Below are 13551 nucleotides of genomic sequence, written 5' to 3' on the forward strand. Positions count from 1 at the left end.
TTTATTACAAAGGTTACTTTAGAGGAGCTATAACAAATAATCGAGGAAACTCCCAGGTGAACAGGGACATACTAATCAAATATGAAAAGGAGATCTTGCTCGTGGACTATCCAAGAGACATTAGAAGCTCACCCCACCAGGTTTCACCTGTAGCTATAATATTAGTTTTAGAAGGACTGACCCTAAATAAATAAGTTCCATACTGATCTTTGTTTTCACCGGTACAAGGGATTAACTATTCCTACTCATATGAGTAATTCCAGCACATATATTAAGACTGCGTCCATCCCAAAGTCACCACATCATATTTTTAAATGTAATATTTTTATAAACCCTTTAATTTAATGTCATGAGACTTTTCCATAAATCATAAACATCAGTAATGTTTATTTCAAATCTCCAACTGTAACTACATGTTAGCTTATGAGATTGTGGTTCCCCACCCTAACTCATGCTGATTGCTCAATGTGGAAATGGAGAAAGATGAAAGCTAAGAAAAAATGAGTGATCACACATCTGGGAGCTTATAAACCAAGCAGAATGACCATCACCAGAAATAATTCATCTACATTATGTCCAGCTATATGAAAGACCAAATAATGGGCAACTTTTTGATTTGACCTCCTGAATCACTCTTTGTTCTCTACTTTTGAAGCAATGGAAATTTTGGAAGGTTTTTTGCTTACCATAAGATAAATGTGTTGCAGTCACAGCAAAAGAACTACTGACATTTTTTTTCCATAGCAAACGTTCAAATGATAGCTGACTGGTTTCTGCAGTCAATTTTTTTTTCTTCAGTTTTATTTTATTAAAGGGTTCGTTTTTTATTTTCTAAATTGGTTCCTTTAAGCTAGTGCAGTGTTGGCTCACTTACCTTTTCCTTCTATTTCCCTTCTAAATGTTTGTTTTCTTTGTCTGAATTTCTCACTTCCTGTGTCTCCTCAGTAAGCTTGCCCCCATCATCCATGGGGGTTTGTCAGCCAGAACAGCTTACTGAACAGCTTACTGAGGAGGAACAGGAAGTGAGAAATTCAGACAAAGAAAAAAAACATTTAGAAGGGAAATCGCAGGAAAGGGTAAGTGAACCAACAATGCACTAGCTTAAAGGAACCTATTTAGAAAATAAATAACGAACATTTACAACCCCTTTAAAACAATGGCATTGCTTTGCTTAGCAGACTGGACAGCAGTCTATGATGGCATAAAAATTCCTCCAAGCTATCAAAAAAACAAAAAAGTCTGTAACAACCCTTTCTTAAACAGGTACTATTGGTTAAATTTAGCTTTGCCTGTGATAGGTAATACGGGTGATTTGTAGTCTATTTAATCACTTGGGTTTCCCCTAAATTCAGTGTAGCTGTAGTATCTTCCTTTTGCCAGCAGGTGTCACTGATACCTCTGGTATTAGTATTATCAGTGAAAATGGTTTATGAATATTCATACATCTCCGAACCAACCAGTAGGAGTTACTTGGCCGCTGGTGGATGTTAGGGGAAAGAATAAATATATATATTTGGGGAAGGCCAAGTAATCGGGGTCCTCCAACTCAGACCTTGGTCTGGGTGCATTAGAAAGCATCTAGATAGACTCATCCAACCATTTTCTGCATTTATTGTAAGTCATGGTTGCTATTGGAGACAGCTGTTGCTAAGAAGGTACAGAACGTTGGATACAGCTTTAAGGATATTTTCTGTACTGCTTTTTTTGGGGAGTCTGCCAGTCTGCCTGCCTGCTTAATTTTTGGTGTCTCAAGTCCCTTACCCCTCTCTCCCGTGAATGCCACCCATCTGTTAATATTTCACTATGCCTTACAATTTGCACCCCCCGAGGTATCAGCCTATCCTTCGGGGGTCAGGGGAAATTACATAGATATGACCAACGGAACTCAACCAGATTGTAGAGAAGGCTCAAGAAAAAGTCAACAGAATTGTAGCAGACGGGTGGCAGTCACTTTAAGTACAGGAAAAAAAATGTTTATTGCTCACACAATGAAAATCCTCGGGAGAGAGGGGTAAGGGACTTGAGACACCCAAAATTAAGCAGGCAGACAGACTGGCAGACTCCCCAAAAATAGACAGCAGTACAGAAAATATCCTTAAAGCTCAGGTAAGTAAGGGTAAGTAAGGGTGCTGGGGAGGCTGCTGCACACAGAATGCATTAAGATAAAAAAAAACTTCTGCCTTTACAACCAGTTTAACCCTTCTTTAAATTTCAGTCTGGTCGAAAAAAAAGGTATTCTTACTTTAGTTTATAACCCGTGCTTTAAAAATGACAATCACAGGTAGCATATATATTTTCTGTTGCACTTTTTACATATATAATGAAGCCTGCTGGTTTTCCATTGCAAGCACTGTAGGAAATTTGATAAGAACGTGAAAAAAACGAATAAAGCTATAAACATTCCTGGGGTTCAGAAGTGAAGTAGCTGACATGAACATGACTTGGAAAAAGTGATTGGAAAAAGGAAAATTCCCTGAAATTGAAGGTGGGGTTCTGAAACATGGTCAGTTTCTGGTTTTAATTTAATGAACATGAAGACCCGTGAGAAAGATCAGGTTTGTTATAGAATTTTATAGTCACTGGGAGATAGTGAACAGTGCTGTGATAGTCATTAAAATCACTTAGGAGGAGTTGGAACCATTAATGTTTTATGGCACGAATACAGTGTCTTCGCTATTCTTCTTTTATGTACAGTATATAGCAACAGCATTATAGAACAAGAATAATAACAGTAATATATAAACAAGGACACAGGAGTCAGGACCAGTCTTCATCACGTGTTACATGATATCACACAATGCACTGGTTGGAATATAATGATTGTGAATATCTTATTCTCAACTTATTTTTGTATGTGACTTTTTACAGGAAACTTATACTGCCAGAAATATAACAGCTATTTTTGTATCTGGCGTCTGTACTTTCTGAGATTGGACCCTTTCACACTAGTGCGATTTCTCTTGTGTCTGCTGCTGCTCTAATGCATGACAATGGAAATTAAATTATAATCTATTCTATTCTTTTCACACCAATGCTACATGGTGCATTTTGATTTTTGAAAAGGTACAGGTGTTTCTTTTGGTGCAGCATAATGCATTTTTGGCCCCATAGAGTTCAATGAGAGCACATTGAAAATGCATGAAAAATATATGTATTTTTGGTGCTTTAAGCGGAGTTCCACCTAAAAATGGAACTTCCGCTTAACCCACTCCTCGCCCTCTTACATACCACATTTGGCATGTAATTTTTTTGGGGGGGGAGTGGGGGCTTCAGGAGAAGGGGACTTCCTGTCCCACTTCCTCCTTCCGCCGAGGGGCTGGAAAGGCGATTAGCTTAATCGCCTTTTCACAGCCCCTCCCTGTAGGTGAGCGCCTGTCCAATCGGACGGTTCCGCGCCGCTCGCGCATGCGCAGTGGGTGCCCGGCCGTGAAGCCAAAAGCTGTCACTGCTGGGTGCCCACACGAAGAATGAAGACGCCGGCCGGCGAGGGGGGGCGAGGAGCGGGGCCCCGGCCGGCGCGTCGCTGGAGCCGTGGAGCAGGTAAGTGTATGTTTATTAAAAGTCAGCAGCTACACTTTTTGTAGCTGCTGACTTTTAATAAACTTAAAAAAAAGGTGGAAAACACCTTTAATGGGCATGATTTTGTTTTTAACAACCATTTTCCTCCTACGAAAATAGCGTGAAGCATGAAAATGCATCAAAAATGTGTGTAAAATTGTGCTACTAAAACGCACCTATAAACCACAATGTATCAGCAAAGTGTGAACCTAGGCTTACTAAACTGTAAAAAGCTTGCTTACGATAAACTTAGACCTGTTTCACATGGGCTTCAGCTTGTATAAGAGCAGTGTGAACAGCAAGCTTTGATAAAATAATTTGCAGAGCTTTCAGAAAGCTTTCTTGAAGCTTTTAAAATACCATTCAGCTCTAGTTTTGAAATGTTGAACACAAACCCTAATGGGGCTGATGATTGCCACTTTAAACAAGCTGCTAGCAGGCTTCAGCACTTCTTGAAGCTCCCATTAGGATCTGTGTTCAACATTTGCAAACTGGAACTGAATTGTACCTTAAAAACGTTAACAAAGCTTGCTGAAAGCTCTACAAATGCTTTGTTAAAACTTGCTGTTCACACTGCTCTTATACAAGCTGAAGCCCCTGTGAAACAGGCCTTATGCCGCGTACACATGATCATTTTTCAACATGTCCAAAAAACGACGTTTTCCCAACTTCATCATTAAAAACGACGTTGCCAACACACCATCGTTTAAAAAAAATGATCTAGCAAAGCGCGGTGACGTACAACACGTACAACGGCACTATAAAGGGGAAGTTCCATTCGTCTTTGGGCTGCTTTAGCTGATTCCGTGTTAGTAAAAGACGATTCACGCTTTTCTGTCTGTTACAGCGTGATGAATGTGCTTACTCCATTATGAACAGTAGTTTTACCAGAAAGAGCGCTCCCATCTCATAACTTGCTTCTGAGCATGCGCTGTTTTTTTTACATCGTTTTAGCCCACACACGATCATATTTTACAACCCGAAAAACGACATTGTTTAAAACGACGTTAAAAAATGCAGCATGTTCGAAAAAAAATGTGTACTTTGGCGAGAGTATCCAATTTGCTTTGTTTCTCTGAACTTTCGTCCGTCAAGAACGCGGTGACGTACAACACTACGTCGAGCCGAGAAAATAAAGTTCAATGCTTCCGAGCATGCGTCTAACTGTTTCCGAGCATGCGTCTGCAATTTTGCGCGTCAGAATTGCTACAGATGATTGGATTTTCCCATAGGAATTTTTTCCGTCAGAAAATTTGAGAACCAGCTCTCAATCTTTTGTTGGCGGAAATTCCGACAGCAAAAGTCCGATAGAGCATACACACGGTCGGATTTTCCGTTCAAAAGCTCACATCGGACTTTTGCTGTCAGAATTTCCGATTGGGTGTACGGGGCATGAGATTACAGGTGCACTGTAGAAAAAATTAAAAACTGAATTTGATTAGGCCACAACCATGTAACCAGATATCTGTATGGCAATTTGCTCTCTCACCCATGTTAACAGGGCAAAGTATTCAGTATGCTATGAAATTCTCTGGTTTCTGATTCCAGTTCCAATCACCTCACCTTTGTCATTTTTATTCTAAAGAAATCATATGCTCCTGCATAAGTGAGATTAAAAAGTATAAGGTTAAAAGAGAGCATAATAGTAAAGACACACATTAGTAAAAAGGTGATTTGCCTACCTTGAATATCATCGTTGAAGGTACAGTACTGATTACGATATTTGTTCAGTAGACGAAATGCATTGGCGTTGGCAAAATCTTCAAACTGGATGAGGCAAGTCATGCCATACCTGAAAGAACAAAAGGAAACTTCATATATTTAGAACAAGCATACGAACCATAGACTGTTGCCTGATTTCCTAGACCTAAATCAGTGGCTCAGAAGTATTGAAGACAGTGGGTCAGCAAAACAACCAGGCATATAGCATTTTCAAAATAGGGCTCACAATGCAATTCCCCTTAACTTTTGTCAGGAAAGCGTTGCATAGCAGTACAATGAGTGCTGGGACAAAGTCACCTAGTTCCCAGGGCAAAGAATCCCCCCCCCCATATACATCATGACTCAACATCCAGCACAAATCTGCATGCTCACCTCCCTAAGGCCCCATACACACGATAGAATTTATCTGCGAATACGGTCCAGCGGACCGTTTCCGCGGATAAATCCTCTCGTGGATTTCGGCGGATTTTCATGCGATGGTGTGTACTCACCATCGCATTGAAATCCGCGCCGAAATCCTCTTGCGATGACGTGTCGCGCCGTCGCCGCGATTATGACGCGGCGACGTGCGCGACGCTGTCATATAAGGAATTCCACACATGCGTCAAATCGTTACGACGCATGCGGGGGATCCCTTCGGACGGATGGATTCGGTGAGTCTGTACAAACCAGCGGATCCATCCGTTGGGATGGATTCCAGCAGATGGATTTGCTGTGCATGTCAGCGAATATCCGATCTGCTGGAATTCATCCCAGGGGAGATATATCCGCGGATAAAGATCCGCTGGCGTGTATACACCATAGGATCTATCCGCTGAAACCCATTTGCTGGGATTTATCTGCGGATGGATTCTATGGTGTGTATGGGGCCTAAGCATTAATTTCATCTGCAAGCCAAAATTGTCCCTAAGCTAAGATGTTAAAATTTACCCCTCCTCCCAGTACAAGTATTTCACTATATACGCTATATAGGTGGTGTGCTGTTTTGCTTTGAGGCACATTTGTGAATAGCCAATGAGTTTTTAAATATAATTTGTTCTTTATGCTTTTGTAATTAAATAAACCAATATTTTTAATAATCTGTGTTATGCCTATAAAGTCTATCACCCACAAACCTAAATTTCTGCTAGGACAATGGATGGGGGAGTTTGGGGGGAGGGGGTTTATGCTAGAAGAGATATTTGTGGGAGGAGTTTATACTAGGAGGGGGGATTGTGTGTGTGGGGGGGGAGCAACGATCTGTGGTGGTGGTGGGGGGGGGGGGGTTGGGATTGGGAAGTCCATCATCCACAAACCTAATTTTTAAGTTTAATATATCGGGACGTGGCATCTTGTACTTATTTCTCGTATCCACAGTACCACTCTGCGGTGATACGATTCCTATTCTCCTAGCAGAAATACCCCTCCTAAACTCTCCCTCCTTCCACAAATCCACCCACCCAATTACCCCTCCTAGCACAAACCCCCCTTCTTCCTCAAATTACCCTTCCTAACACAAATCTAAACACCTAAAATCACCCCTCCCAGCACAATTTCACCCCCCCCATCATCCCACTGTGTCTTCAGCACAATTTCCCCCTACATCCCCCCCGAAACTTACAGATATTTGATTTTACAGTGGCCGAAACTTGCTACAGGAGAGGAGCTATGGTCTGTGCTCTCCCCTATTGGTATGCAGGAGTTGACCCAGGAATGATGTCAGTTCAGGATTGTGTAGTGTTTGATTACCCGCCCCATACCTACATTTCCTGCTGCCAGGACAGGAGCAGGCTAGAGAGGAGATGGAGGTCGGGTAATCAAACCCTGATCTGACAGCATTCCTGAATCAACTACAGTAATGAGAAGCACTGCTCTGACAGGAGGGATGAGCTGGAGAAAAAGAGATTTTTAATACAGCTTACCTGTAAAATCTTTTTCTTGGAGTACATCACGGGACACAGAGCGGCATTCATTACTATATGGGTTATATGGAGTACCTTCAGGTGATGGACACTGGCAATCTCAAACAGGAAATGCCCCTCCCTATATAACCCCCTCCCATAGGAGGAGTACCTCAGTTTTGTAGCAAGCAGTATGCCTCCCAAAATGGTCCCCAAAAGAGGGGTGGGAGCTCTGTGTCCCGTGATGTACTCCAAGAAAAAGATTTTACAGGTAAGCTGTATTAAAAATCTCTTTTTCTTTATCGTACATCACGGGACACAGAGCGGCATTCATTACTATATGGGATGTCCCAAAGCAATGCTTACAATGAGGGGAGGGAGAACATCTCCAAGACAAAAGGATTTAATTTAGAGATATACTCAAATCATAATAAATCCAACTTAGTTGAGAAAAATAATTTTAAATTTTAAATTTAACTCAAAAAAGGGGAGCCCCCGGAATCCGAGGGTCTCAAACTGCAGCCTGCAGCACTGCCTGCCCAAAGGCTGTATCAGTATTCCTTCTTACGTCCAACTGGTAGAATTTTGTAAACGTGTGGACAGAAGACCAGGTTGCCGCCTTGCAAACTTGAGCCATAGAGATCTGGTGATGTGCTGCCCAGGAGGCGCCCATGGCCCTAGTAGAATGAGCCTTTAATGATACTGGAGGAGGCAACCCTTTCAAGCCGTAGGCCTGAGTGATTAACTGCTTAATCCACCTTGAGATGGTGGATTTTGCAGCTGCCTGCCCCTTCTTGGGCCCATCCGGTAAAATGAACAACACATCTGTTTTCCGGATCTTCTCTGTAGCTTTAAGATAGGCCTTCATGGCCCTGACAATATCCAAGGTATGCAGCAACCCTTCCTTTTAGGAAGTAGGTTTAGGAAAGAAGGATGGTAATACCAAACCCTGGTTTAGATGAAAACTGGATATAACCTTCGGTAGGAAGGAAGGATGAGGGCGGAGAACGACCTTGTCCTTATGAAAAATAAGATATGGTTCCTTACAGGATAAGGCCGCCAGTTCCGATACTCTTCTTGCGGAAACTATGGCGACCAAAAATACTAACTTCCTTGTCAGTAAAACCAAAGGAATTTCAGCCAACGGCTCAAAAGGTTGTTTCTGTAAACTTGACAGAACAAGATTTAAATCCCACGGACAAAGCGGGGATTTAACTGGAGGATTAATACGTAAGACCCCTTGAAGGAAGGTCTTAACTAGCGAGTGGGTGGCCAGCGGCCGCTGAAACCACACTGACAAAGCTGAAATCTGTCCTTTGATTGTGCTTAATGCCAGTCCTTTATCCACTCCTAGCTGGAGAAAACTTAATACTCTATCGATGGTAAACTTGCGAGAAAGCCATCGCTTGGACTCACACCAGCCTACATAGGCCTTCCAGACCCTGTAATAAATCACCCTAGAGACCGGTTTCCTGGCTCTGATTAGGGTAGAGATTACTTTCTGAGATAGACCTCTACCCCTGAGAATCAGGGATTCAGCTTCCAGGCCGTCAAATTTAGATGCCGTAAGGCAGGGTGGAGGATCGGACCTTGCGATAGCAGGTCTGGCCGTAGAGGAAGAGTCCAAGGGTCTCCCACTACCATCTTTAGGATTAGTGAGTACCATGCCCTTCTGGGCCATGCTGGAGCTACCAGGATGACTGGTATGTGCTCCACCCTGATCCTGCGCAGCAGGCGGGGTAGTAACTGGAGCGGGGGAAAAGCATAAAGAAGTTTGAACTGATGCCAAGGGCAAACCAGCGCATCGGTTCCGCAGGCCATCGGATCCCTTGAGCGGGATATGAACCTGTCTAGCTTCTTGTTGAGTCTCGATGCCATGACATCCACGTCCGGCACTCCCCATCTTTGGCAGAGTGCTTGAAAGATTTGTGGATGTAGAGACCATTCCCCCGGCAACAGAGTCTGGCGGCTTAAGAAGTCCGCCTGAAAGTTGTCCACTCCTGGAATGAATATTGCCGATATGCAGGGCACACAAGCCTCTGCCCATAGGAGAATCAAGCTCACCTTTCTCTGGGCGGCTTGACTCCTGGTTCCCCCTTGGTGATTTATGTATGCCACGGCCGTGGCATTGTCTGATTGAATTCTCACCGGGAACCCCTGCAATTTGGACGTCCAAGCCCTGAGGGCTAGTCGAGCAGCTCTGAGCTCCAAGATGTTGATGGGCAACTGCCTCTCTGGCTTTGCCCAAGTACCTTGGCGAGTGCAACCATCCAAAATTGCTCCCCAGCCCGTCAGGCTGGCGTCTGTGGTCACTATCTTCCAAGCCACTGGGCTGAAAGACTTCCCCTTCAGTAGATTCTGAGGGTCTAACCACCAACACAGACTTTGTCGGACTCTTGATGAGAGCGGCAACGGGATATCCAAGGCCTGTGGCCTCCTGCTCCATGCTGACAGGATGGCTGCCTGCAGGATGCGAGTGTGGCTCTGGGCGTACGGTACCGCCTCGAATGTGGCCACCATCTTGCCTAGTAACCTCATACATAGGCGAATAGTCGGTTCTTTCTTGCTTAGAACCAGTAGGATTAATTCCTTGATGGCTTTGACCTTCATCAGAGGTAGAAACACCCTTTGTTGTTCTGTGTCTAACCTCATGCCGAGATATTCCAACTGCCTTGTGGGCTGGAATGCTGACTTTTCTCGATTTAGGACCCAGCCGAACCTCTCGAGGTATTGGACCGTGAGGGCCACTGCTCGTTCCAAGCCAGGAGATGAGTGATCTATGACTAGGAGGTCGTCCAGGTATGCTAGGATCGTGACCCCTTGGATCCTTAGCTTGGCTAGGATTGGAGCTAGGACCCTCGTGAACACCCGGGGGGCCGTAGCCAACCCGAAGGGAAGCGCCATGAATTGGAAATGACGCGAAGCCACCATAAAGCGTAGATATCTTTGATGTGGCTGATAAATTGGAACATGAAGGTAGACATCCTTTATGTCTATGGACGCCATGAAGTCGTCCTTTTGGAGTGTGGCAGCTGCTGACCGCACGGATTCCATCCGAAATGAGCGGACTTTTAGGTATGCATTTACCATCTTTAGGTCCAAAATTGGCCTGACATCTCCATTGGACTTTGGGATGATGAATAGGTTGGAGTAGAAACCCAGCCCCTGTTCCAGGACTGGTACCTCTACTATTACTTCCTGGGAGAGTAGATGATTTAATGCCGTCATTAATGCGGCTCCCTTCTCCGGATCGTTTGGAATCCTTGACTCCTGGAAATGAGGAGGAGGAAACCTTAGGAAGTCCAATTTGTAGCCCGTGGCCACGGAAGACCGTACCCACTTGTCGGGAATGCTGGCTTCCCAAACCTCTGAAAAGAGACGCAGCCTTCCCCCCACCTTCGTGGGTGGGGGCGCCCCTTCATAAGGTCGGCTTGGGGGCTGGTTTTGCTGGTTTGCGAAACCACTCTGTTGAAGCTGAAGTTTGCTTTCGCAGGAGGCCGTCGATACTGTTTGGCATTAGAGGGCCCCTGCCCAGGGGAGTACTGTCGTTTAAACGCAGGCCCCTGAAACTTCTTCTTAGTTGGCAAAAGAGTGCTTTTGCCGCTTGAAATGGTCTGAATGTATTTATCCAGGTCTTCTCCGAAGAGTCGTCCTCCATGGAAGGGGAACCCTACCAGGAGCTTCTTGCATGGGGGCTCGGCCTCCCAGCTCTTTAACCATAAGAGTCTTCTCATATGGATAAGGGATAACGATAAACGTGACGCTTGCTGGATAGAATCCTTAATCGCGTCTACCGTAAAGCGTATGGCCCTAGGGACATCCGAAAATTCTTCTGCCTGCTGGGCAGGAATAAGTTTAAGCATCTGCTTAGTTTGATCCGATAATGCTTGAGCAACCCCAATCGCAGCCACAGCTGGCTGCACTACTGCCCCTGCAGTAGTGAAGGAGTCTTTAAGTAGTGCTTCCAAGCGTTTATCAACCGGATCCTTGAACACCTGTATGTTTTCTAAAGGGCATGTTAAAGATTTGTTAACACATGAGATGGCTGCGTCCACCGCAGGGGTAGCCCATCTCTTGGAAAATTTATCTTCCATAGGATATAGGGCAGAGAATCTTTTAGGTGGTAAAAAGATCTTATCTGGCTTGCTCCAATCTTGGAACAAAACTTCCTCTAGCAGAGGATGGATCGGAAAAACTGCGTTGTTTTGAGGCGCCCTTAGTGAGCCCAAGCTGAAACCGTCGATACTTGGAGATCTGGTACTGGCAAGTTGAATGCACTATGGACCAAGTCCGTTAAGGCTTGAACCCACCAGCTCTCCCCTTGGGAGATTGCTCCAGACTCCCCTGTATCCGGATCCTCGATCCCCGAACCTACTTGGTCTTTGTCCAAGAGGTCGTCCAATTCCCCTGAGGAAAGGACCTCCTCTTCTGAGGGTCCACGCTCGGGCGACAGAGATCTATTCCGTTTTCAGTCCCGCATAGCCGTGGCTATCATCTTTTCCATTCTTTTTTCCATCTCTTTTAAAGAGGTGAGTAATACCTCGCTCGTGACCATCTTAGGGTTGGACTGACCCGAGCCAGCTCCAGCCCCAGATCCCGATGGCCCCAAGGCTCCCTCTCGGGAAAGCAGCGGCATAACTTTGTCCGAGACCTCAGACTCTCTGGGGGAATCCCCACCTCTTGTACCCTCTGACCCGGATGCCATGGTACAATACCGAGGTACGCCTGCTAACTTATCGGTATTTGGAACTATAATAGTTAATTGCCCAAACACCTGTTTGGGGGATAAAAAATGCCTCCTCTCCCCTTGATGGATCTTTACTTTTTTTTTTTTTTTTTTTTTTTTTTCTTTTTTTTAAATCCAAGAAAGAAAAAACATTCTGTCCCCCTTAGTAGTATTGCCAAGAAAAAACTACTGAGATAGAAAAGAACAGCCTATTTCTAGGCTTGAAGACAGTCTTATGAAGACTGTAATATCTTTTCTGGCCACTGTGTGTCCTCGGCGCCCCGTGCTGCCGCTCTGGTCTTTTCCTCCTCAGTTCCAGCATAGAACTGAGCTGATGGAACGAAAAAGGAAGGGCCGCCCCTTCCTTAAGCAACTGACCCGCCCTTCCCCCCTCAGCTAACGGCGCGAATTGCGCCTATAACACGGGGACACGCGCGCGCGCGTGCCCGCCGACGGGGGGGTGGGGGGGGGGGTTGGGTTTGAAGGGAGTCCTCTCCACGAGGAGGCCAGCGTTTGCCTGTCATCTTCAGGCTTTGAGGAGGAAGAACCGATGCAGCATCGCCTGGAGGCTTGCAGGTAAGCACAGCTCTCTGAACACACACACACACACAGCCCCACTCAATGCTTTTCAACACTACCAGGGAGGTTACTTCTTATGGGGAATAACACATAGAGCCATCCTATCATTAAGATATGTGACTTGCTTTGCCAGATGCAGCGCATAACTTTAGGCATGTCCCCTGTGACCCCCCAGAAAAAACCTGCTAAGAACCAAGTTCCGCAAGTTTTCCCCTCACTTACCTGCTCCATGCCGCAGGACTTTGCCAAGCAAGAGGCCCAATCTTCCCCCATCTCCGTGGGGCTGTCTAGACCTTCAGGCCCTGGGTTCCTATGAAGGATCCACTGTCCTGGGCCCATATAGCACTCTGGCAACAGAAACATTAGGCCCCCAAAGGTTTCTAAGTTCTGGGCCCAGGGTCCAGCTCTCTAAAAAGAAAAGCATTATGGGCTATACCCCAAGGGTTTGGGGTCCGGTTACTGACCACTTTAGCGCTGAGGCCTTTGGACAGAACCGGTTAGCTCACCTAATCCCAAGGATGCGGAGGCAAGCTAAACCATGACCAACACCTAAGACACTGGCGTAAAAACTGAGGTACTCCTCCTATGGGAGGGGGTTATATAGGGAGGGGCATTTCCTGTTTGAGATTGCCAGTGTCCATCACCTGAAGGTACTCCATATAACCCATATAGTAATGAATGCCGCTCTGTGTCCCGTGATGTACGATAAAGAAAAGGGAGAGCACAGCCTGCAGCTCCTCCCGTCTCTCTCCACTTCTTTGCTGCTGTCACTGTTCCTGTAGGGAGTGCACGGTCACCACTCCTGTAGTGAGTAGTAGTGGAACTCACCGTGCAACACCTCCCTCTCTCACATGAGTTTACTGCCAGGGGCAGCCACCCTTCCTGCCTCCCCATCCCCCTTGTCCTGTCCCTAAGGCCCTGTACACACGACCGAACATGTCCGCTGAAACTGGTCCGCGGACCAGTTTCAGCAGACATGTTCGGTCGTGTGTACGGCCGACCAGACAATTGTCCGGCGGATCGGACAGGTTTCCACCGGACAAATGTTTCTTAGCATGCTAAGAAACATGTCCGCTGGAAGCCTGT

General features: G+C 45.5%; 1 protein-coding gene across 1 annotated transcript in view; it reads right to left on the bottom strand.

The window, feature by feature from the left end:
* The window catches only part of ME1 (malic enzyme 1), a 546137-nt gene that overhangs the window by 57333 nt on the left and 475253 nt on the right, over positions 1–13551 (bottom strand). The window contains exon 7 of the mRNA XM_040350020.1: positions 5241–5350. Within this exon, the coding sequence (XP_040205954.1) occupies positions 5241–5350 (110 nt within the window). The remainder of the gene's footprint in view (positions 1–5240; positions 5351–13551) is intronic.

Source organism: Rana temporaria, chromosome 4 (genome assembly GCF_905171775.1).
Source record: "Rana temporaria chromosome 4, aRanTem1.1, whole genome shotgun sequence".
Classification (NCBI taxonomy): Eukaryota; Metazoa; Chordata; class Amphibia; order Anura; family Ranidae; genus Rana; species Rana temporaria.